The 21,775-nt window shown below is 46.1% G+C and overlaps 1 protein-coding gene across 6 annotated transcripts in view; it reads left to right on the top strand.

Annotated features, from left to right (window-relative positions):
- The window catches only part of MYO7A (myosin VIIA), a 1,239,317-nt gene extending 1,218,348 nt beyond the window's left edge, over positions 1 to 20,969 (top strand). For all 6 annotated transcript variants that reach the window (XM_069640000.1, XM_069639997.1, XM_069640001.1 and 3 more), the window contains 2 exons: positions 12,287 to 12,406; positions 20,044 to 20,969. In XM_069640000.1, coding sequence (XP_069496101.1) covers positions 12,287 to 12,406; positions 20,044 to 20,133 — 210 coding nt within the window. In that variant the 3' untranslated portion in view covers positions 20,134 to 20,969. The remainder of the gene's footprint in view (positions 1 to 12,286; positions 12,407 to 20,043) is intronic.
- Positions 20,970 to 21,775: the final 806 nt, after the last annotated feature.

Below are 21,775 nucleotides of genomic sequence, written 5' to 3'. Positions count from 1 at the left end.
CCACTTAGCAAGAGAAACAGCCACTATTGGCTCCTATCAGCAAGGTGTTCCAGTAGTCGAGCCCTGACAGTATGACTGTCCGTGCTACAGACGCAGTTGGTCTCTGAAAGAAAGGGGCAAATGTTTGTCAACAGGCTAAGGTAAAAATTGCAATTTCTGGAGACCTGTTTGGCATGAGTCTTGGCACTAACTGACAATTCCAGGTGGATGCCTAGAGTTTTGACTTTCCCAGATGATGGGATACTACAGTCATGGATTGAGAGAGACTGCTACTTAAAGTCCAGTTTGGCCCTAGCCTGGGAGGACCCAAATATCATCAGCTCTGTTTTGCTTCCGTTAAGACCCATCCAATACAAATGTATCCAGGTTTCGATCAGGGTATATGTGTGTTCAAGGTTTGTCACATCGAGATCATAGTCTCCAGAGAGTTCCAGAACTAGCTGGGTGGCATCAGCGTAGTTGGGGGAAAAAGGATACCCCTCTCCTCCACGAGGCTACATAGGTGTCTCATGTAAACGTTAAAGAGCTATGGCGACAAGCACGCCCGATAGGGTACACCACAGTCGATGGAGGCTGGAAGAGAAGAGGTATTCCAACAACAGATTCTGGACACCCAGTGTGACAAAAAAGACTGTACCCAATTGATAGTGTCCTGGCCACATAGCCCTACTTCTCTCGGTGTGGAGGAGGCCTTCAAGGTCGAGGAGTTGAATGCTGCCGACAAGTCCAATAGAACCAATAGCTCGGTTTTTCCTTTATCCATAATTACTATCCTGTGCGTCTGGAGATCTATGAGAGCTGTTTCTGTGCTATCAGATGGTCTGAAGCCGGATTCTCTGAGGTTTAGGATGTCTGAGGTTTCTACAAATGTTTGAAATTGGCCCATTGCTGTTTTATAAAACACTTTATTAAGTTTGCAATGAACAACAACAACTACCAATAAAGTAAACAATGTCTCACAGTAAAGCATCACAACTTAATTTACAGTACAATATAAGCATCATACATCTTCAATCTGTCATAATAGCTTTATCCTGCGAAACATAACAGCAAACTGACAAGTATACACAAAACAACACAAGAGACAACACAAGTGGGGTGAAGAGAAGAAAAAAAAACCTAAATGAATAAATAAATGAATAAATAAAAAACAAATCCATCACCTCTGCCTTATCCCCCTTTCCTCCTCAGATGACATAACCACCAGATCAGCTCCACTGTCACATTAATAATAAAGAGCCAAAAATGTGCCCCATAACTTTGTGTTCCTCACCTTTATCTTTATCTTTTCCAATGAAACCTTATCATACTGTGATAAAATATGCAACTCCGTTAACCACTCCTCGACATTAGTCTTTTTCCAAATTCTGAGAATTAACTTAATTGCTACCATCACTGCCCTATCAAACCAATGAGTACATTTTCTAGAATGCACACATCTATTTTTGTGTGACAATAGAACTATATTAGCTGCGGACCTTTGTAAGTTTATTCCATAAATCAGATCAATCCTATCAATGACACCCCGCCAATACAATTGCACTCTCGGGCATTCCCACAGTAAATGTAACAGGGTGCCTCTACCAATGTCGCAGCACCAGCATAATTAACAAGATTGAAGAGCCAATTTAAACATCTTGACTGGTGTCCAATATAGCCTCCCAATGATCTTCTGTCGAATCAAATGTAAACCCATGTCTGCTCCCAAATGTAAATTCACCCTCAGTATGTCACTCCAGTCCTCATCAGTAATAACCCTCCCAATATCATGTGACCAACATTCCTTCAATCCAGTCCATGCTGATTGAATATTTTCATCAATAGGCAAACATTGTATATAAGTCCGTACACAGTATTCCTGACATTCCAATAATTAGCTAAATTCTGGTTTTCCCCCAACAGAACCCCCAGCTATACTTATCCTTAAATTAATCATGGAAGCTAGAGCCAAGTATCTATTTAATTCTCTCCAATTCAAACCATATGTACACTGTAGATCTTCAAATCCCAACAATTGGCTCCCATCCATCACATCCCCTAGCTTCAGAATTCCCTTATTAATCCAACTAATCCAATTTAGATATTTATTATTTATTTTCAGAGCTTCATTATACCAAATAGAAGCATCCGGGCTGAAGCCATAGCCCTCCCCATTTTCTCTAAACCATGACCCTATCACCTGTCTAGTTGCCACCACCGGAATTAGCTTCAATCGTTTATTCGGCAATTTACCCATACTGTAAATATTCCCCAGATCATATGGTGCACATATACCCCTTTCCCTACTCAGCCAAATCGGCTCCTTTTCATTCGCTTCCCTAAAATAATATGAACTCTTTTTAAGTAAAAATTCTTTGTAATACTTCAGTAAATCTGGATAACCAAATCCCCCTTTCTCCACACTTTGCATCATTATATATTTTGGAACACAAGGCTTTTTCCCAGGACCCCACAAAAAGGATTGGAATAGTCTATCAACCTTTATCAATTGTTTTTTATAAATCAAGAAAGGAATGGATTGCAAAACATATAAGAGTTTGGGTAAGAGAACCATTTTGATCGCATTAATCTTTGCCCATAAATTCAATGTCAATCTCTCCCATCTCTTTATTAGTAATGATATGCTCGCAGTTACCTGATCCAAATTATATTGTAACAATTTGTTTAAATCCCCAATAATATGTATTCCTAAATACGTGACCCCCCCGGCGACCACTTACAATTCCATGAGCTTAAAATATTACTATCACATATTCTAGACAACGGAAAAATCTCAGTTTTATCCCAACTCCAGCGCCTAGTCAAACAAAAATGGTGACAATGGGCACCCTAGCCGCGTACCTTTCAACAATGGAAATGAACTCGAAATAACTCTATTGACCAATACCTGAGCTCTAACATCATGATGTATACATTCTATCATCTTCATGAAAACCAGCCCAAATCCCATCCTTTTCAAAGTATAATCCATAAATTTCCAATGAACCCTGTCAAAGGCTTCAGCATCAAAAAAACAATCATTTTATTTGAGTCCTTACTATGATGTTCACCAATCACATTCAACACAGTCCTAATATTATCATAACCAAACCAGTATTTTCAGCAGAAAGTTGCAGTTGGTGAAAGGCCTTAGATTGTTTGGGTCTTTGGGGTCCGATCCTCATTTCTTTATTAGGGGGTAACTGTTACCACCTTGATGAATTTGGAGACCTGGTTACTTCAGAATGAGGAATTAACAAACCTCACAAGGAAAGGAGCAAAGATTTCTTTGTTGTCCAGGATGATTTTAGGCAGAATTACATTTTCGGGGCAGGATGAAGGGCGCATGGTAGTGAGAGTTTTAATCATGTCAGGAATAGTAATGGGTGAAAGATTACATTTTAAGTGCCGTTCCCCGGTCAAGTGGATTGAATGTAAGGGGTGTGTCAAGCTGGTTCGTATATAGGTCGCTTTTGATCTACGCCCAGGCTTTCGCTACCTTTGCTTCAAATGCTAGTTTTACCTTAACACAGTCCTGGTTATCTGGGGCAAAGGTAGTCAGTTGGACTTTTGGATTTTCTAGTAATTTAAGAACCTCAAAAACTTTTTTGGAACAGTTGTAGGCCTCATCAACCTGTTTGTTAAAAAAGTTTCTTTTGGTTTCTAAGATTGCGGACTTGTAGGTTTTCTCTAAGATTTTCCAACTGGATTTATTAGCCTCAGTGGGGCACTTTAGCCACCTAGTCTCTGCTTACCTTTTCCCTTTTTTCATTAGGCAAAGCTCTGGAGTAAACCACTTTTGATGGCCCACATTGTCCCTAACTGATTTGGCCTTAAGCGGCACCACTTGATTTAGCATATGACTCGTGGTGTTGAAGGCATTGGCTAAGTTAGCTGGAGAATCAAGTTCACTGGTGGAAAGTAGGGCCTGATCCATGCACTCCTGCAAATCTGTGGTGCCTACCTTGTTAAAGTTATGACTGGTAACTTTCTTAGGTGGATTTTTTACTTTAATGGGGGGATCTGCAAAGAAATGTGAGAATCTATTGCCTATTGGTCGGACCATGTGCAAGGCATGGTGCTGTGTATCTGTATGGTTGGGTTTCTGACAACTACACAGCCAACTGTTTCCTTTTGCAGTAGTGGGCTCACTGTAAGGACAAGGTAGTCGATGGAGTTTAAGGCCATTACCCGTGCAGTGGCCTCTTTATCAGTGCTGTTGAGCTAACGATTGAAATCTCTGACCAGTATAGTAGAGCTATTTGGTCCACTCACCCCAACAAGGAGCTGTGTCATTTCTTGGTTAAAGCCATGCATCTCAGCCGGAGTGCGATAAACCAGTATAATGTTGACACAGCTACATGGTGTAGGGGTAATTTTAAGGTGTACAATTTCACAGTTTTGACATTGGATAGGTGTCTGGAATAGTTTACCGTGATTCTTGGCAATAATCGCTACACCCCCTCCGTGTCCTTGAGCCTGGGGTAGCATAAGAAATCATAGGGCCACTGGCATCAGTAATCCAGTCTCGTTAAGACACAACATATCTAATTTCATGTCCGTGATATAATCATAGATGTCTGAGGCGTGCCTGTTCAGAAATCTAGTGTTCAGCAAGGCCCACTGTAAAGTCCTTATTAAGGGGGGGCCCAGAAGGTTTCATAGTAGAGCTTTTATTTAGTGTTTCCTGGTTTAGAAGAGGTGAACCTTGGATGGGGGCACTAGATTCCATATTGTGACTTGACATGGGGGTCGGGCAGGCTGTGATAGGGTCGTCAATCCTAATATTGATGCCTTTCCCTGGTCTATGTAGGCTACAGGTCACACGGATAAAAAAATGATTCTCCAGCATGGGGTCTGGCATGGATTCACATGCTCATGAATATTCCCCGTCGTCAGGCTGGGAATCCTCGGTAAAGAAAAAACCAGTATCAGTTTCGTTTCTGATCTGTCTTTCGTAGTAATAACCAATCACTGGTCTCTGCGTCATACTGACCACAGCCAATGACTGCCCTCTACCTAAGCACCGCCTCTGGCAGCCATCTTCAGATTTTTACCGCACGTTCATGTGTTGGGATCCTCGTGCTATTGCTCTCGAGCGTTAGTGCTATTTTTCGCGCTTTTTCACAAAAAACTTCGATTCTTTCGGTCAAAAGAGCCTCAAGCTCCACCGATCCTACATCCGATCAACGGGGACCCGTGTCGGATTCATCTGTGCCCCTCAAGGGTGAAGATTTCGTCGAGCTACACTTCGGAGGACTCCAGAAGCTTCTCAGGCCCGGTCTCGGAGATGGCCCAGGAGAAGGGAAGCTCGACGCCCGGAAAGCTGTTCAGGGTCTGCCCTGGATGCCAGCTGCAGAACGTCTTTAAGGAGGACGAACACTCTTTCTGCCTTTACTGCCTTCATGAGGACAAGACGCACGTGGAGAAGGACTGTGCGTTTTGCGGCAACATGTCGGAACGGACCATGAAGGACCGCCATCAACGTCTCGCCAACTGGCTGGAGGGTAAGAGCCCGTCTGGCGAGAAGAAGAAGAAATCCGAGCGGTCTTCTAAGACCTTTGAGGGCGCCCCGGCGACGGGGGCCCAACATAAGGCCAAGCACCGCGAGTCCGCTGGCACCGGGAGCGCCGAACGGTCGGGCTCTACGGGCGCCAGGCAGGGCGCACCCTCCCCGGCACCATCAACCACGAGCCAACGCTCTGGGTCGGGTAAGAGGAAGGCCGAGCACCCGGCGAAGCTCCTGGAGAGGCCCCGGTCGAGCTCTAAGGCAGAGGAGGAGCGTGGCAGTGCCCCCTCCCTCAAGGATAAGGCGGTGAGCGCACCTAAGGTGGTGAAGGCCTTGATCCATCCGACCAAGCCCTCTATCGAAACGGTCGCGGCGGCCCTGGCTCAGCCTGTGGTGGCTGCACCAGTGGTGGCGACCTCAGGGCCCAGAATCTCCCTGCCTCCTCGGAGGGAGTCTTCTTTTGTGCCCATCGATAGGACCCCCGTGAAACTCTCCGTGGGGAAGAAGAAGGGGGGGCAGGGCGTCGTCGTAGATTCGGCCTCAACCTCAAAAGAGGAGCTGATCGAGGTCTTAAGCCACGGCCTAGGCGTGGAAGAAGGCCAGCCCGTCGGAATGGACCCCGACGCAGGTGACGACGACGACATCGTCGAGGATACCGACGGGGCCCCTGCTCGCCCGTCGGATTCCCCTCTGCCAGCGCCGCAAGACAACTCGGCGGCCATTTTGTTGGCCATACAGTCCTTATGCTCCGAGATAAGGACAAGGCTACCGTTACCGACGGAGGAACCTCTCCCGTCGGGGGATCCAGAACCGGGACCTTCTGGTGTTCCCCCTACCAAGAAAAGAAGGATCCATCCACCACCTCCTTTTCAACCGTCGCGCCCCGTCCAGCCCTCCTCCCCGTCCACCCGAGGGGATGATACGGGGACTGACACGGCAGCGACGGGTACGGACGTCTACCCCTACCTGGACGACTGGCTCATCCACGCCAAGACGAGGGAGCTCGCCGTGGTCCACACGGCAAGGACCGTCCAACTCCTCACGGACCTGGGATTCTCCGTGAACTACGCCAAATCCCACCTGGTGCCCGCGCAAGTCGCACTGTTTCTGGGAGCGAGGCTCGACACAGTGTCCCTTCTGGCCTCCCCGTCGGAGGAGAGGACCAGGACCATCTTGGGCAAGGTGCAACGGATGTTGGTGGCCGACGCGGCCAAAGTGAGGTCCATCAAGTCCCTCCTCGGGATGATGTCTTCCTGCATCTACCTCATTCCCATGTGCAGGCTCCGGATGCGCCCGTTGCAAGAATTCCTGGATGCGCGCTGGATCCAGACGACGGGCAGCTTCGAGGAAAGGATCAAGCTCGACGAGAGTTTCCGACGAGCGATACGGTGGTGGGGCACCCGCGCGCATCTGACGGCGGGCATGGACTTGCAGACCCCAGCCCACCAGGAGACTGTGACCACGGATGCCTCCCTGGAAGGGTGGGGAGCGCACACCGAAAATCTGCACGCAAGGGGACTCTGGCTCCCGACGGAGAAGTCCCTGCATATCAACGTCCTGGAGCTCCGTGCAGTGTTTTGGGCCCTCAGGTCCTTCCTTCCGTCCCTCAAGGGCAAGGTGGTGAGGATCTTCACCGACAACACCACCACCATGTTTTACATCAGGAAACAGGGCGGAACCAGGTCCCCAGCGCTGTCCAAGGAGGCGCAGGACCTGTGGCATTGGGCCGTCGCCCAAGGGATTTTTCTGGTGCCGTTTCATCTGGCAGGGACAAAAAACACCATCGCCGACTCACTCAGCAGGGAGCTGCGCTCGTGCCACGAGTGGGAACTACGGCAGGATCTGGTGGATCGCCTCTTCCGACGGTGGGGCACACCCCAGATCGACCTGTTCGCGACGGCGACGAACACCAAGTGCCGGAGGTTCGCCAGCAGGTTTCCCCAGACGAGGAGCATGGGCGATGCTTTCTCGTTCCCCTGGGAGGGCCTGTTCCTCTACGCGTTCCCTCCCTTGCCTCTGCTAATCCGGCTCGTCAACCAGCTCAAGAGGTCACGGTGCAGGATGATCCTCGTCGCACCTGCGTGGCCGAGGCAGATATGGTTCCCGGACCTTCTGGACTTGTCAGCGTCCCCGCCGATCAAGCTGCCGGCGAACGCGGATCTACTCTCCAGGGAAGGAGGCGCCATCCTCCACCACGACCCGAAGTCGCTGAACTTGCAGGCCTGGCTCCTGCAGCGCTAGAGTTTGGAGGATACGACATACCGGCTGATTGCAGAGAGGTTCTTGCAAAGGCCAGGGCGTCCTCGACTCTTAAATGCTACGGACACAAATGGAAGAGGTTCTCTGTCTGGTGCCACGCACAGAAGATTAACCCTCTACGGATTACGGCTCCACAAGTACTGCCGTACCTGCTGACGCTGGCCAAAGCTGGTCTGGCACACGCGTCCATCAAGATTCATCTTGCTGCGATCTCCCGATACACCAGAACCACGGGGCGGGCGTCCTTGTGGTCTCATCGTCTGGTGAAAGAATTCATGAAGGGACTGTTCAGATCGTTCCCGCCGGTGAAGGCTCCGGCCCCGGCGTGGGAGCTCAACGTGGTGCTGACCAAGCTCATGGGACCTCTGTTCGAGCCTCTGCACTCGGCCCCGTTGAAGTTTCTATCGTGGAAAACAGCTTTTCTTGTGGCCATCACCTCTGCACGACGAGTGGGAGAGATCCAGGCCCTTTCCTGCAAGGCCCCGTACTGGATTTTCCACGACACGAGGGTAGTGCTCAGGACGCACCCCTCCTTCATGCCCAAGGTACCGTCGGACTTCCATCTCAACGAACCCTTGGTGTTACCTGTGTTCTTCCCGTCGCCTTCGTCGCCGGCTGAGAGGACTTTGCACTCGCTGGATGTAGCTAGAGCGCTGAAGTTCTACGTGGACCGCACGAAGGGTTTTCGGAAGACGTCACAACTCTTTGTGAACTTTGGACCTGTCAATCAGGGGAAGGCTCTCTCGAAGGCTTCCATCTCCAGATGGCTCTCCGGCTGTATCATGTGCTGTCACCGGTTGGCAAACCGACTGCTGCCTGGCCGTCCGAGAGCCCATTCCACCAGAGCGATCGCAGCTACCACGGCGTTCCTATCTGGTGTGCCCCTGCTGGACATATGCAGGGCTGCTACGTGGAGGTCGACGCACACCTTCACGAAATTCTACTGCGTCGACCGGGATTCCAGGGAGGAGTCCAGGGTCGGCCAAGCAGTGCTGCGCAACCTGTTCGCCTGAGGTGAGCCTGGTGAGGAGGTAAGATGCTTAATGTTGAGTTGATGTGATGCTTAATGTTGAGCCTTTGCCACCTCCCGTGGTTGTGCATGTGTGTACTGCTATGTATTCTTTATTCATGAGCATGTGAATCCATGCCAGACCCCATGCTGGAGAAGGAACAAGTTACTTACCTGTAACTGTTGTTCTCCAGCATGGGTCTGGCATGGATTCACATGCGAACCCTCCCGCCTACCCCTCTGCGGCTCTTCACTTGGTCATACTGCCACTTCACGTGCTTCCAAATCTGAAGATGGCTTCCAGAGGCGGTGCTTAGGTAGAGGGCAGTCATTGGCTGTGGTCAGTATGACGCAGAGACCAGTGATTGGTTATTACTACGAAAGACAGATCAGAAACGAAACTGATACTGGTTTTTTCTTTACCGAGGATTCCCAGCCTGACGACGGGGAATATTCATGAGCATGTGAATCCATGCCAGACCCATGCTGGAGAACAACAGTTACAGGTAAGTAACTTGTTCCATCCTCGTGCCTCGTGATATTTTAGGCTTTAGTAGTGGTATACTCGTTCTCAAGTCTTGAAAAGGTATGTTCCCTTCATGGAATTCAGGACTTTGTGGGTTGATACCTGTATTTGCAGCACTGTGCTCTTCGAGTATAAATCCCGGGCCAAAGGGTTCAGGCTGAAGGGGCAGCCTGAACTACGGGACCCGGCACTAAGGGACCCGGTGAGGAGTGAGATTTATCCTGCGGGTACTTGTTGACTATCGCCACTCGATTGGCTTTCTGGGCTGCTAAAAGCAGATTCAGGCTGTGAGGGTAGCCCATGTTGCAGTATTTTGGACAAGTACTAGAGGGGACTGAGTGTTAATATACTGCTTGTAAAATTGGATGAAGCAAAAAGGAGCAACTAAATTGGAGAATGTATAAAAGTGGTATATCCTATAGAGACTCTGGGAGGTGGTGCCGCAAGATTGACAGTCCTACCTGAAGCTGTAGAGCAGAGCCGTAGTCTGACAACGTGATGCCGTGTTTCGACGTGGACCGACAAAGACCGGCTTGTCCCCAAAGCGCTGGCGCTTAAGCACCTGATGTTTTGGTTTAAGGGCAGAGGAAGCTGGTAAATGTAGTCTCCGGCAGAACTGAGAACTACAAAATTTAGCTGCATTAAGAGTGCTTTATCTATCAGCAGTTTAATGCAATTCAACATGATGCGCGTGCAGCACAATAGTTCAAAGCACATATGGTAAATTTAATGCCCAAGGGCAAGTTGAATTCAACAGTTCTAAAGGACTGCAATAAATGTCGAATTTAGGCAATTATATGAGCATGTAAGAAAGTAGAATTTCAGTAATTCTCAGGACATATACAAATGCTGAATTTCATCAGAAAAGCAAAACGTGTCAAAATTGGTTAAAAAAAAAAAGCAGTGTTACCTGCTGAAACGTTTAACAACTTCAATTTAAAGTGACACTGTGAACCATTCTCCGACATTTAATTTTAGGCCCCTAGGGGTCCCTCGTGCTATGGAAACAAGGCAATAACCATACACGAAAAGATGCTCCAGACATGAGGTTCAAATTCCCAATGCTAGGGTTTATTGCAAGCAAAAAATAGTATCAATTGGCCAATTCTGATCTCACGCCCCGCGACGTGAGTTTCCTAGACCTCGAGGGACGCAAGAGAGCGAATTACATACATCAGTTACATATATACAAAATGCATATCATACAATCAGCAATGTCATGTTTAACACCCCTCTTTATTAAGTTCCTTTGAACTCGGGATGACGATGGACATATCCGACGAGTATGACGATTATGACATAGATGTCTATTCTAGTAACAATGTGCAATTAGAAAGTGCGGAGGCATCTTTTAGTTGTTGAACAGAACACGGTGGTTCTGTTCTTGGAAGCAAGCTGCACACGGGGGAAGAGTCACATTCCAAGCTTTGCTATCTATGAGGTACTATTCGTGTCCTGGAAGCCGACACATTATAAAGGGTTTTGCAAAGGGGGGCCGTAGGAAGAGCATAATTCAAGCCTTTAGCTGTTTTATCCTAACATATTCTACCATCGTACGAGACTGGCTGGCAGCTGTGAAGTGATTAAATGCCCTGCAGCTCTCTCCCAAGGCTACAGAGAGGGAGCGTGGGCATTCCTCTCTGGGCTACTCATGAGGAGTTTCAACAAACTCTTCAGTCCCGCGACCTTGTCCTTTCATATTCAGACAACAATGTTAACAGTTGAGCAGAGTAAGCAGAATCCGCAAGAATTGCAAGCTGCAAAGCAGTTTTTAGACAGAAAGCAATGAGCAATGGTTAACAAGCAAAATGGCGATTCTTGCTACATATAAAATGGCCGCTCGTTGGTCAAGCATAGCAGTTTATATTTCTATAATTCGGTGCATAAGACGGTTGGCCCACGGCCATCAAGTTACGTCTATCATTCAAATGAAGGGTATTCATTTTTCCAGATTGACAGGGAGGATAGCTCAGGAGCAACGCGTTTGTCTTGGGAGCAACACAACGCATAGCAACACAGGTTTGAATCCTGGGCTCGAGCTTAGAAACTGGTCTCCCGTATTAAGCGCATTATAAAAGAACAATTATAATTATAATAATTATAAATAACTCCCAGCACGGGAAGTGGTAAGAGACATTTACTTTTTGTACTTTGAATATTTTGAGAGACTTGTACCCAGGAGAAGGGAATCATTCTCCCGGGTCGTGGAGAGACTCTTACATTAGCCCTTGTGTTTTAGTGGTAGGCATATGTGAGGAGTTTGAGGGAAACCACCTTAGCTATGGATAGACAGGTTTGGTTTTCTTCATTTAATTAAAGTCTATAGCCCAAAATACAGTTCAGTTGTCATTCTCCTTATTCCATGTCACCACACAACCCACTCTCCTCCAGAGACTTGGTGAATTGGATTGGCCCTCAGAAGTCAATGTTGCCCCACCAAACTCGTGTGAATTTGGATGCTGTGTTAGGTGCCAGCAAATCACACAGGATGTCCGAGTTCCTGGGATTCGGTCCGACCCCTCAAATTGGACAGGTGGAAATTCATCCAGCCTCATTCATTAGAACTCTCTTATGTTTCTTTTAGGACAAGTTCAGAGAAGAGTTGGTTTTAAGTGTACACAGTTATTCATGTGCTTTGCTATACATGTTACATGTTGCCAGTCTGTCCCTCCTCTCTTTGCCATAGCATGGAGACACAGAATGGTGAAGAGGTTGGGGGACAGTTGTGTGTATACGTATGTATATTCTTTGATGTGATTTTATACTGATTTCAATTCTTGGAGGAGGTTCTTTTAACATAATTGGCATCAAATTATTTTTATAATAATGTAGATGTATTTAAAGTGGGATTCTCTTCCAGTCAATGGAGTAAAATAGAGGCTTGATCAATGTCAAACATGGGTGCCAAGCCCACATGGAGGGTGAATTAATAATGTGTGATGTCGCATTGGGACTTTGTGGGGAAGACTGAAGTGCGTTTAATGTTTTCTCTCTTTGCCTGCAGGACATTCTCACAACTCACCCCTTCACAAAGATTTCTAACTGGAGCAGTGGCAACACCTACTTCCACATCACCATTGGTAACCTGGTGCGGGGAAGCAAACTGTTGTGCGAAACATCACTGGTAAGGGACACAGCAGATAAAGGAAGAAATTAGTGTCTTAAGTCATGGGAGGGGCTACTCAGAGTGCTTTCAAATTAACTTCGATACTTTATGGTAGTATACAAGGCAGGCACAGAAGTAAGTGAAACAAGGAAACCAAAGTCAAGCCTGATAACAAGCCCTTCAAGGATATCTAAAGGGAAGGGGGTCTGCACTGGTGGCAGCAAACGTGTACATCCCAGTGATTCCATAATTTAAATGCTGAGTCATCTTCTCTGAGGATATATGGTACAGGGTTGTTAACTTTCTGAAACAAGCAGCTTTAAGTTATATTGACTTAATTAATTGCTGAAAAATCATGAAGTTACTATGATATAACTAAGACTTACTCCTGACTTAACCCTTTAGATATTGGAATTCATAAAGCAGTCACTACGAGTAATTCTGATTAGCTATTCCTGAGTTACGAGTAAGTAAGAATTACTCATAACTTATTTGTGAATCAATTCGCCTTATCTAGTCTTAGGGCAAATGAAAGTTAGTGCAACTTCTTTTTGCATCAGCTCCTTACAATGTCATTTTAAAATAAATGCAAATAGAATTCAGGGGTCCACGGCGTGTTGTTGGGTCACCTGCATGCCATTTTCAACTTTTTCAAGACAGCAGAAAACTGAAGAGTAAAACCAATATTCTGGAGCAGGAAATGGAGGAGTGAAAGCATTACACGTTACAGAGATTGCGGACCTAATTTCATACAAAAACCTTGATGCCCTGTTCATCACTGAAACATGGTTTAGCCTATCCTTCCCACATGTTTTGGACGTCCTCCGACCACAAGGCTACTGCATCCAACATGCAGACCTTCCAGGATGGGCAGAAGGTGGAGTGGCAATTATCCACAGGATCGATTGGCCACGCTCCATCATTTCCCCTCCCAGAACAAGCTCATTTGAATCTCTAGCCTGCCGATTCATTTTAAGGCCCTATAGAAACAGTGGCGAAAAAAACTCAGGAGACCTCACCAACCTCAAATCTCACTGCGCAAACCGTAGGATTTGGATTACTGAGCCCAAAGCTGCTTACTACTCCACCATAATTGCAGCAGCCTCCAACAGCAGCAAAGCCCTCTTTGAAGTAGTAAAGCATTGTACCAAACCCTCACCCAACTGCGAGGTACCAGCAACGCAGGAAAAATGCGATATCAACCTATTTTTATTGAAAAAAGCAGACAAAATCTGAGAGACCATTGAATTAACCTCTCACAGCATTAGCATCCCCTGCACCCCGGCATACACACTGCCCCTCGTGACCGAATTAACTGCTCTTTTCCCAGGATCTTCTAAAAATGATTGCCTCCTTCAAATCTACTTCTTACTCTGACGATATAATTCCAGCCTCCATCATTAAACAATTGATGAGCCCGGCACTCAATGCACTCCTCACCATCATCAGTGCCTCCAAGACATGATATCAAAGTAAGACAGACACAAATGATTGCAGTTCAAGGGTGTTTATTAAACTGTAAAATGGCTGTGATAAATGCCTAATCTAAACCTAAATCTAAGATGGGAGCAAGCTACGACCATCAAATAATAATAATACTAGTGGAGTCTAGTCAAATAAGAAAGACTTATACTAAAAAACCTTTTGCCAGTCCTTACCGCTATGCTACGAAATAGTGTGGGATAATGGTCACAAGAAAAGAAAGTGTGTCCACAAAATGATAAGTCAGGATGTTAAGGCCGGGGTTTCCCTTCCCCACTCTTTCAGCACGGGACAAGGCGGGACTCTGGAGCACAGCACACTCCTTGGCTTCTCCGGTGCAAGTTTACAATTCCTTTTCCTTGGATATCAGGGCCGTCTGTGCCTCAGTCTCTTTCATGCAACGTCTCTTGGCTCAAAAACAACAAACAAAAAGTTCCTTCTGCTAATCTCCATGTAAGGTCATTACTGTTCACCCTTGGATCCCCCTGAGCTGGGCTCTGATCCTTCTCTCAACGTTCGCCTCCCTCGTTCGTGCTCAGACCAACAACTTCACTGTGGACACCCCTCAGTCGGGTTCGCGCTTGTCGTCACAATGTTTCCAGGTGTGATACAATTCACCCCTTTTCTCAGGCATCCCTCAGTCGGGTTCACGTTTGCCCTTCTCACACAGTTCACTTTGTTTTCTTACAAATTCGGGATTCTTTTGCCTTAGCTTTCTCCTGGCATCCCTCTGTCGGGTTCACAATTGCCACAGATCACAATTACATATGCTCATCAGAAAGCGGGGGTTCCCTTCCCCTAGCTTTCTCTTGGCATCCCTCCATCAGATTCACACTTGCCACAGTTCACAGTTCAACAAAAAGTAATTGTAGACCACTTAGCTTCTTCCCTTTACCTAAGTCAGGGTCTCAGCCCCCAGTCAGGCTTTCCCCTTGAGCCCCGAGTCAGGCTTCACTTTACTTCCACAAAGTGTCAAAGACTTTTGGCTGTACAAGGGGTTTGGCTTGACCCTCGTATGACCCCTTTTACACCTCACGCCGGCCTCCGCTAAGGCCTCTTGGCACTTGTAGTTTGCTCAATACATTCACACAGTTCACGAGAGGGTTACCAGTCCTTCAAATGAGCACCCATGTGGCGCCGAACCACTCTGTTTCTGGTACCAATTTTCCTTACAAAAGACCTGTGTCTTTTATCTTCTTTCTCCGAATACAATGTTGCCACTGCAACCTTGAGCCTAACTCAGTCCAGTTCACTATCGACGCGCCGGCTGTGCGGAACTCATTGGCATCTCTTTTTCCGTTGGAGTCAAGGACGGCACCACGATGGCAACCGCTTCTCCCCGCCCTGGCTATCCATGCGGGAGGGTCCCATGTACCGCTGACACCTGTCACACCACTCACCAGCGGCGATTCCCGGTCTTACGATGGCTTGTAGCAATCTTAATGCATTGAAGGTCTGGTTGCCAGTAGCCATCCTGATGCATTTAGACTTTGTTGTCTAGTAACAATTCTAATGAATTCTGACTGTAATGGCCAGTAGCAATCCTAAGGCATTGAGGATGTGAGGGTTAGTAGCAAACCTAATGCATTGAGGCTGTGATGGTTAGTAGCAAACCTAATGCACTGAGGCTGTGGGTGGCCAGTAGCAATCTTAATGCCTTGAGGCGGTGATGGTCAGTAGCAGCCCTAATGCATCGAGGCTGTGAGAGTTCATAGCAATCCTAAAGCATTGAGGCTGTGTTGGCCAGGAACAGCCCCAATGCATTAAGGCTGTGATGGTTCATAATATTCTGAATGTAATGAGGCTGGCTGTGTTAGCCAGGACAGCCCTAATGCATGGAGGATGGGGTAGTCAGTAGCAATCCTAATGCATTGAGCATTTTTATGGCCACTAGCAATCCTAATTCATTGAGGCTATGATGGCCACTAGCAATCCTAATGCATTGAGGCTGTGTCAGATAGTAACAATCCTAATGCATTGAGGCTGAGGTGGCCAGTTGCAATCCTAAGGCATTGAGGCTATGATGACTTGTAGCAATCCTAATGCATCGAAGCTCGGGTTGCCAGGAAAATCGTAACACATTGAGGCTTTGATGGCTAGTAGCAATCCTAGTGCATTGAGGCTGTAATGGCCAGTAGCAATCCTAATGCATTGGGTCTGTCATGGCTAGAAGCACACCTAATTCATTGAGTCTGGGGTGGCCAGTAGCAATCCTGATGCATTGAGGCTAGGGTGGTCTCTCACAATCCTAATGCATTCGGGCTATGAACCACTAGCAATCCTAATGCATTGATGCTGTGATGGTTCATAGCAATCCGAATGCACTGAGGCTGTGTTGGCCTGGACAGTCCTAATGCATTGAGGCTGTGGTGGCTAGTAGCACTCCTAATGCATTGAAGCTGGGGTGGTAAGTATCAATCCCAACATATTGAGACAGTGACGTCCAGTAGCAAACTTAATCTATAGAGGTTGAGGTGGCTGGGAACAATTTTAATGGATTGAGGCTGTGATGGCTAGTAGCAGTCCTAATGCATTGAGGCTAGAATGGTTCATAGCTATACTAATGCAATGAGGATGGGATGGCCATTAACGGTCCTAATGCACTGAGGCTTTGGGCTGCCAGTGGCAATCCTATCATATTGGGGTTGTTGTAGGCCAGTAGCAGTCCTAATGCATTCAGGCCGTTATGTATTGCAGCAATCCTAATGCATTGGCGCTGTGTTGGTTAATAGTAATCGTAATACATTGAGGCTGTGGTGGCTAGTAACAATTGATATGCACTGAGGTGGCAACGGCCAACAGATGGAGAAATACAGGCCCTGTCAGCAGGCAATGCTCATTGGAAGGAATCTGGTGATGTGTGGTGGTTTCATTGGCTAATCTACATGACCGAGCCTCTGCGTGACATCTCTATTCATGGCTTCATCGCTAGGGAACCCTTCTTAACCAATAAGCAAGGCCTGGAAGATGGGGGTGATTTCCAGTGGATCGTTTCTTCGACAAGTGAACAGAGTGGCAAAGAGTGTGACCTTTTCACTTGACATGCTTAGCTAAGTCAGCCCCATGCTCAATTCTGTCTCCAAGGCAGAATTCGTGTGTTCGTACTGCATAGGCGAAAGTCTCAGCATACAAATATCTGCCCACATTACATCCGCCCAACAGTCTGCACATTGCCCCAGACCCCAAAGAAGGAAAGTCTCGCTGTCGAAACGTTGTGTATAATGCTCATGTCATAAAAGGTGTGAGGCAATAAGTGTCTAAGAAAGCTAGCCACGCATACCAAGCCATCTCGAAACCTGGGTTTGGGAAATAAGGGACACAAAATGCAGTCCTCGTTTAAGTAAAAAAGCAGCAGCAGACGGAGGCTATCATCGAGACCACCTAAAAAAGAATATTGGAGCTGAAAACCACTGCACTGCCCCTGCCAACTGGAAACCAGCTGTAACGGTTGTGTTCCTCCCTATTATGGACTTCTCAATCCTTTCCCTTCTCATCTATAGGTGCCCTGAAGTGGTTGTGGAGCAGCCTATTATGCCTAAGAAATCATACATTATTTCATTGATAAAGGATGTTGAACAACAACAGCCTTGTAGCAAACCTTTTCCTCTGAAATATGATTATGTTAAAAAAAAAATGGGCCTCATTACGAGTCCGGCAGTAGCCGTGCCAGTGAAACTGGCAGGCTGCCGCCGCACTCGTGGGGATTTACCAGCCCTGGACTTGCCCTGGACAGCCCCGGTGGTCCGGTAATTCCGGAGTCGGCATTCCATTACTCCCCATTCCTGTGGAGTCCTGTGGAATGGGCGCAGTGGAAACACTGGCACCATGCGGTAATAGTGCCGGTGTTTCCACGTCCGTGTGCGGCCGGTGCCATTACAACCGCAAGGTGAGACCTGGCTGGTGTAACACCACACGGCCACATAACTCGGAGTTAAGCGGTCTGGAAAACAGTGCTGGGACGGTTTTACCGGCACTCTTAAATCCGGACCGGCTAACTCGTAATGAGGCCCATTGTTTTCGAAGACGAATTGCCATATACAAAAAATGCATACAAACTATTTGTATGACCAAGTTATACATTTTATAGTCGTTTGAGGGCGTCTCCTTGTTTATTTAAAATGAACCTCTGTACCAATATAACATTCATAATAGTTATATACACATAGTCTCCCCAACAAGCCCTTGAAATAGGGAAACAGCTCACTGGCAAAGTTGCATCAAATGCTTTTAGCCTTTGACCAGTGCAAGCAGGAGTTGTAATTGTTTAATTAGTACATTTGTATATGTATTTCTTTATGTTATTGTATTTCATTTATATGGGGCTAACCACCAACAGGCCATACTAAAATGGACTGCAATGAGGCCTACACAAAGGTCTTAAATTAGGGAACAGAATGTGTCTTCTAACCAAGCACACTGTAAACAACTGCAGGCAACCCCACTGTTTTTGGGCAACAAGGGGGAGACGAGTACATTGTATCTAGTAGAGCTATTGAGGTATTTATTTTTCAGGGTTTTGTACCACATTATGAGGGCACCACTTCAGAGCACCAAGAGCAGAATGTGGGAATCTGGGAGACAGGGATGATGTGGCATAATTAATGTCCTCTCAACTTTTCTTCCTGCTTCAATTTATCAACCAGAACATTTGAGGGAAAGATTGCAATGAACCAATTCCTCCCCTTTAGCCATTTTGATTCAAGTCTTGTTTTTTCTTTGTACTCTTTATTTAACTTTGCCATCTCATAATATTTGACAAGGCACGAAGGGGCTTTCAGGACGGAACTCAAGACCCTCCTCATCACGGAATGTCTCCTCCTTAACCTACTTCCACACTCTCCATTCCCACTCACCCTGAGACTGGGTGATCTGCTCTTCCTGTTTCCTCTCCTGGTTGCTTGTTGATCCCTTGCTGCCATAATGCCCACCCCTGTTGTTAGCTGTTGCTCCGTTGCATTGATGCCTGCCATCTTCTTCCCTCACCGTGCACAACAGCATGCCTATGATATAGACTAAAACGATCCCGCCTTGATTGCAGCGGTCTAACACAGTGACGCTATATTGTATGTTGCTTTTCTGTTGAGGAGCTAGAGTATGGGAATGTCAATTTAGCCAGTAGCTTTTGGCTAGATCTTCCTATAGATCTTCCTATAGTCTATTTTTTCTGGGCACCTCCAAATATCTCTGTTAATTGTTCTCATATCATCTCGGTGAAGTATTAGAGATACATTGATCACAGATAACTGTGAATATAACTTGTTGTGTTGCATAAGTGTGGGAAAGGAAGTGTGTCCAGCACACAAGTTCTTGAAGACGATGAATACTGAACTATTGAAATAAAGAGCTCCTGACGAAGGGAATAGCGTCCTGAAACGCATAGAGCCATACCTAGTACTAAACAACATAAGGAACATCATTATAGTCACATGTTAAAGTCAACATTGGACAATTGATGGACAATTGATTGTGGTTATAATATTTTGTCTAAAAAATTGTTTTGTTTAACAAGGAATTAATTGTGAACATCAGCATATGAAAAATTATGCATGTGTGTTCTAGTGAATAACGAAACCAGAATGGTGTAATTCTTTAATTTAAAATTTCGAGATTTGATTTTTTTCTTAACTCAAATAGTAAATTATTTTTGACTATTTTATAAACTTTTCTGTAGTTATTTAAAACAAACTGGGTTTGCGAGGGACGGGAGAGTTCCACAAATAGGTGGACATCTTTTGCACCCCTCTACTCTGAATTAAATTATATTGAACTGTCAGTAAACTTTTAGGAGTGCTCCCAGTCACCAGGTGAATAAGGTCTTAAAACTAAAAGGAATTTCTCTGATTGCTCTGCGGTTACTTTGCTGTTCCACAACCTTGTTAAATTACTCATTCTTTAGGAGAATGCGCAGTTGCAGAGGCTAATGTCTGATGCAAAAAAACTTCTCCAGTCGGAGGTAGATTGCAGTAGCAAATGTGCCATTTTTGTCAATCAAACTCTTTATTGTATTATTTCTCTGTACACACCATTGCCTATTTGCTGATGTAAGAAAAACATGCAGTATGAAATGTGCATAGTATATCTTAAAGCTTGTCCTGTAAAGACAAAGTTAGATGTGTTAGCAACATGCTCAGCTGGATAACAAGTCACATCTGCCTTTTATACCTTTCTATCAGGGCTACAAGATGGACGACCTGCTGACATCATACATCAGCCAGATGTTGACCACTATGAGCAAGCAGAGGAGTACGAAAAGCAGCAAGTGAACTGATAAGAATAAGAATTACTGGCACCTGGCTGTGGATCTGATCCGTCAGTCGCGATCTGTTGGCTACCCATGCAGCTGGGGGAAGACCTTCTCCGTGCAGGTCTGGAAAACGAGCCGGTCGCCATCCTGCAGCTCGTCCGAGTCCGACATTGATGGCCCTGGTCTCACTTCCCCCTCCAGTGAGGACGATTATCTCTGATATCTGCTCGGGACACCCCAGACGGTTCATAACATCTAGACGGTTCATAACATCTAGACGGGTGAATTTTTGCAATCCCAAGCAAGGGAGACTTACTGAGAAAAAGGACCGGCAGAGTTGTTGGTGCTATAAAAGCACTGAAAGTCAGATTCTGGTTCCTTTGCCGGGTCCCGGTATGTTGAGGACTGGGGATGGCCACAGAGCAGTTGTGAGACTCTGCTAGTGTCGATGCCCCACCATGCAATATTTGGTGAGAGAAGGGCCTTTGTGACCTTTTATTGGAAGCTGTGAAAAGTTCACAGGTGAACACTGGTTCTACTGAACTGCTGAACGTGCATTTTAGAATACCTTTTTTAAAACTGAAATCGAAACCTACGTCAGTAACAAGAGCAATGCTCATAACATACCAGGAACAAATATTTGAGATACAAAGTATTCTAAATTCCACTCGTATGTGTTTATTTATTTAATTTAATAGGCTGTGATGAGTCTTGTGGAATGATCCGTGCGAATGCAGAGAAAGAAGGAGGTCCCTGCTGGAATCACTCAGAGAAAAAGTGTTCACAATCTTGTTTCTCCTGACTGCCGTGCTTCCTTGGTGTGATAACTTCAAAATTAAAGTGGACATTATGGGATGAACCTGGCATCAATGTTCACACTGGTTCTACAGCCGTTCTTATGTCCTCGTTCTCCGTCAGCAAATTTTGCCTGACAGAAATGTAAATAATTGTTGATTAAATCATTTGAGGAGATTGAAAATTGATAAAGGTTTTCGTACGTTTTTCCATTAATGCCATGTTATATTGGGATACAGATACACACACACACACACACACACATAGAAATGACTGTATTGTCTTGTAATTTTAACAGTTTGCACAACATTATATAACATGCACGCCATGAAGCGCAAGAAGGTACTTATATCATTGATAATTACGGTTTGAAGAGTTTGGTAAAGGAGTTTTCCAGATACTTATTTGTATTTTATTTGTTTGTATTTAATTAACAGGTGTTTCAACCAAAAACACTAACAAAGCATTGCACAGTCAACGGGGCAATCCTGAGTCAGGTGCCATAGATTAAGTGTTTGGTTGATGAACAAAATGGGCGATGAGTGATGGGGAGTACATGTTAAATATAGCAGGGACAGGACAGACAGTAGTCCAAGAGGGCTGGCTGAGAATATTTAAGCTGCACCATGGAGTAGGGCTGCGGTAGGTAGGTGAGTGGGGTGGTGGGAGCCATATCGAGGATATCCTTCTCGATTAAGGTGGTGGAGTTTAGTGCAGATTGAGGCCTGTTTTACCGACTAGTTCCTGACGCCTTTGCTGCCTCATGGGAGGGGACGCTGGCACTACTAGGGGGAAAAAGAAAGGGGGCCGTTTTTGCTCCAGGAACCTGCCTGTACAATGTTATTCTGAGCATACATTCAAAAGTG

The sequence above is a fragment of the Ambystoma mexicanum genome, chromosome 7q (assembly GCF_040938575.1).
Source record: "Ambystoma mexicanum isolate Mex_15411 chromosome 7q, UKY_AmexF1_1, whole genome shotgun sequence".
In the NCBI taxonomy this organism is placed as follows: domain Eukaryota; kingdom Metazoa; phylum Chordata; class Amphibia; order Caudata; family Ambystomatidae; genus Ambystoma; species Ambystoma mexicanum.
Note: the sequence above shows the minus strand (reverse complement) of the source record. Positions and strands in the feature narration are given on the sequence as shown.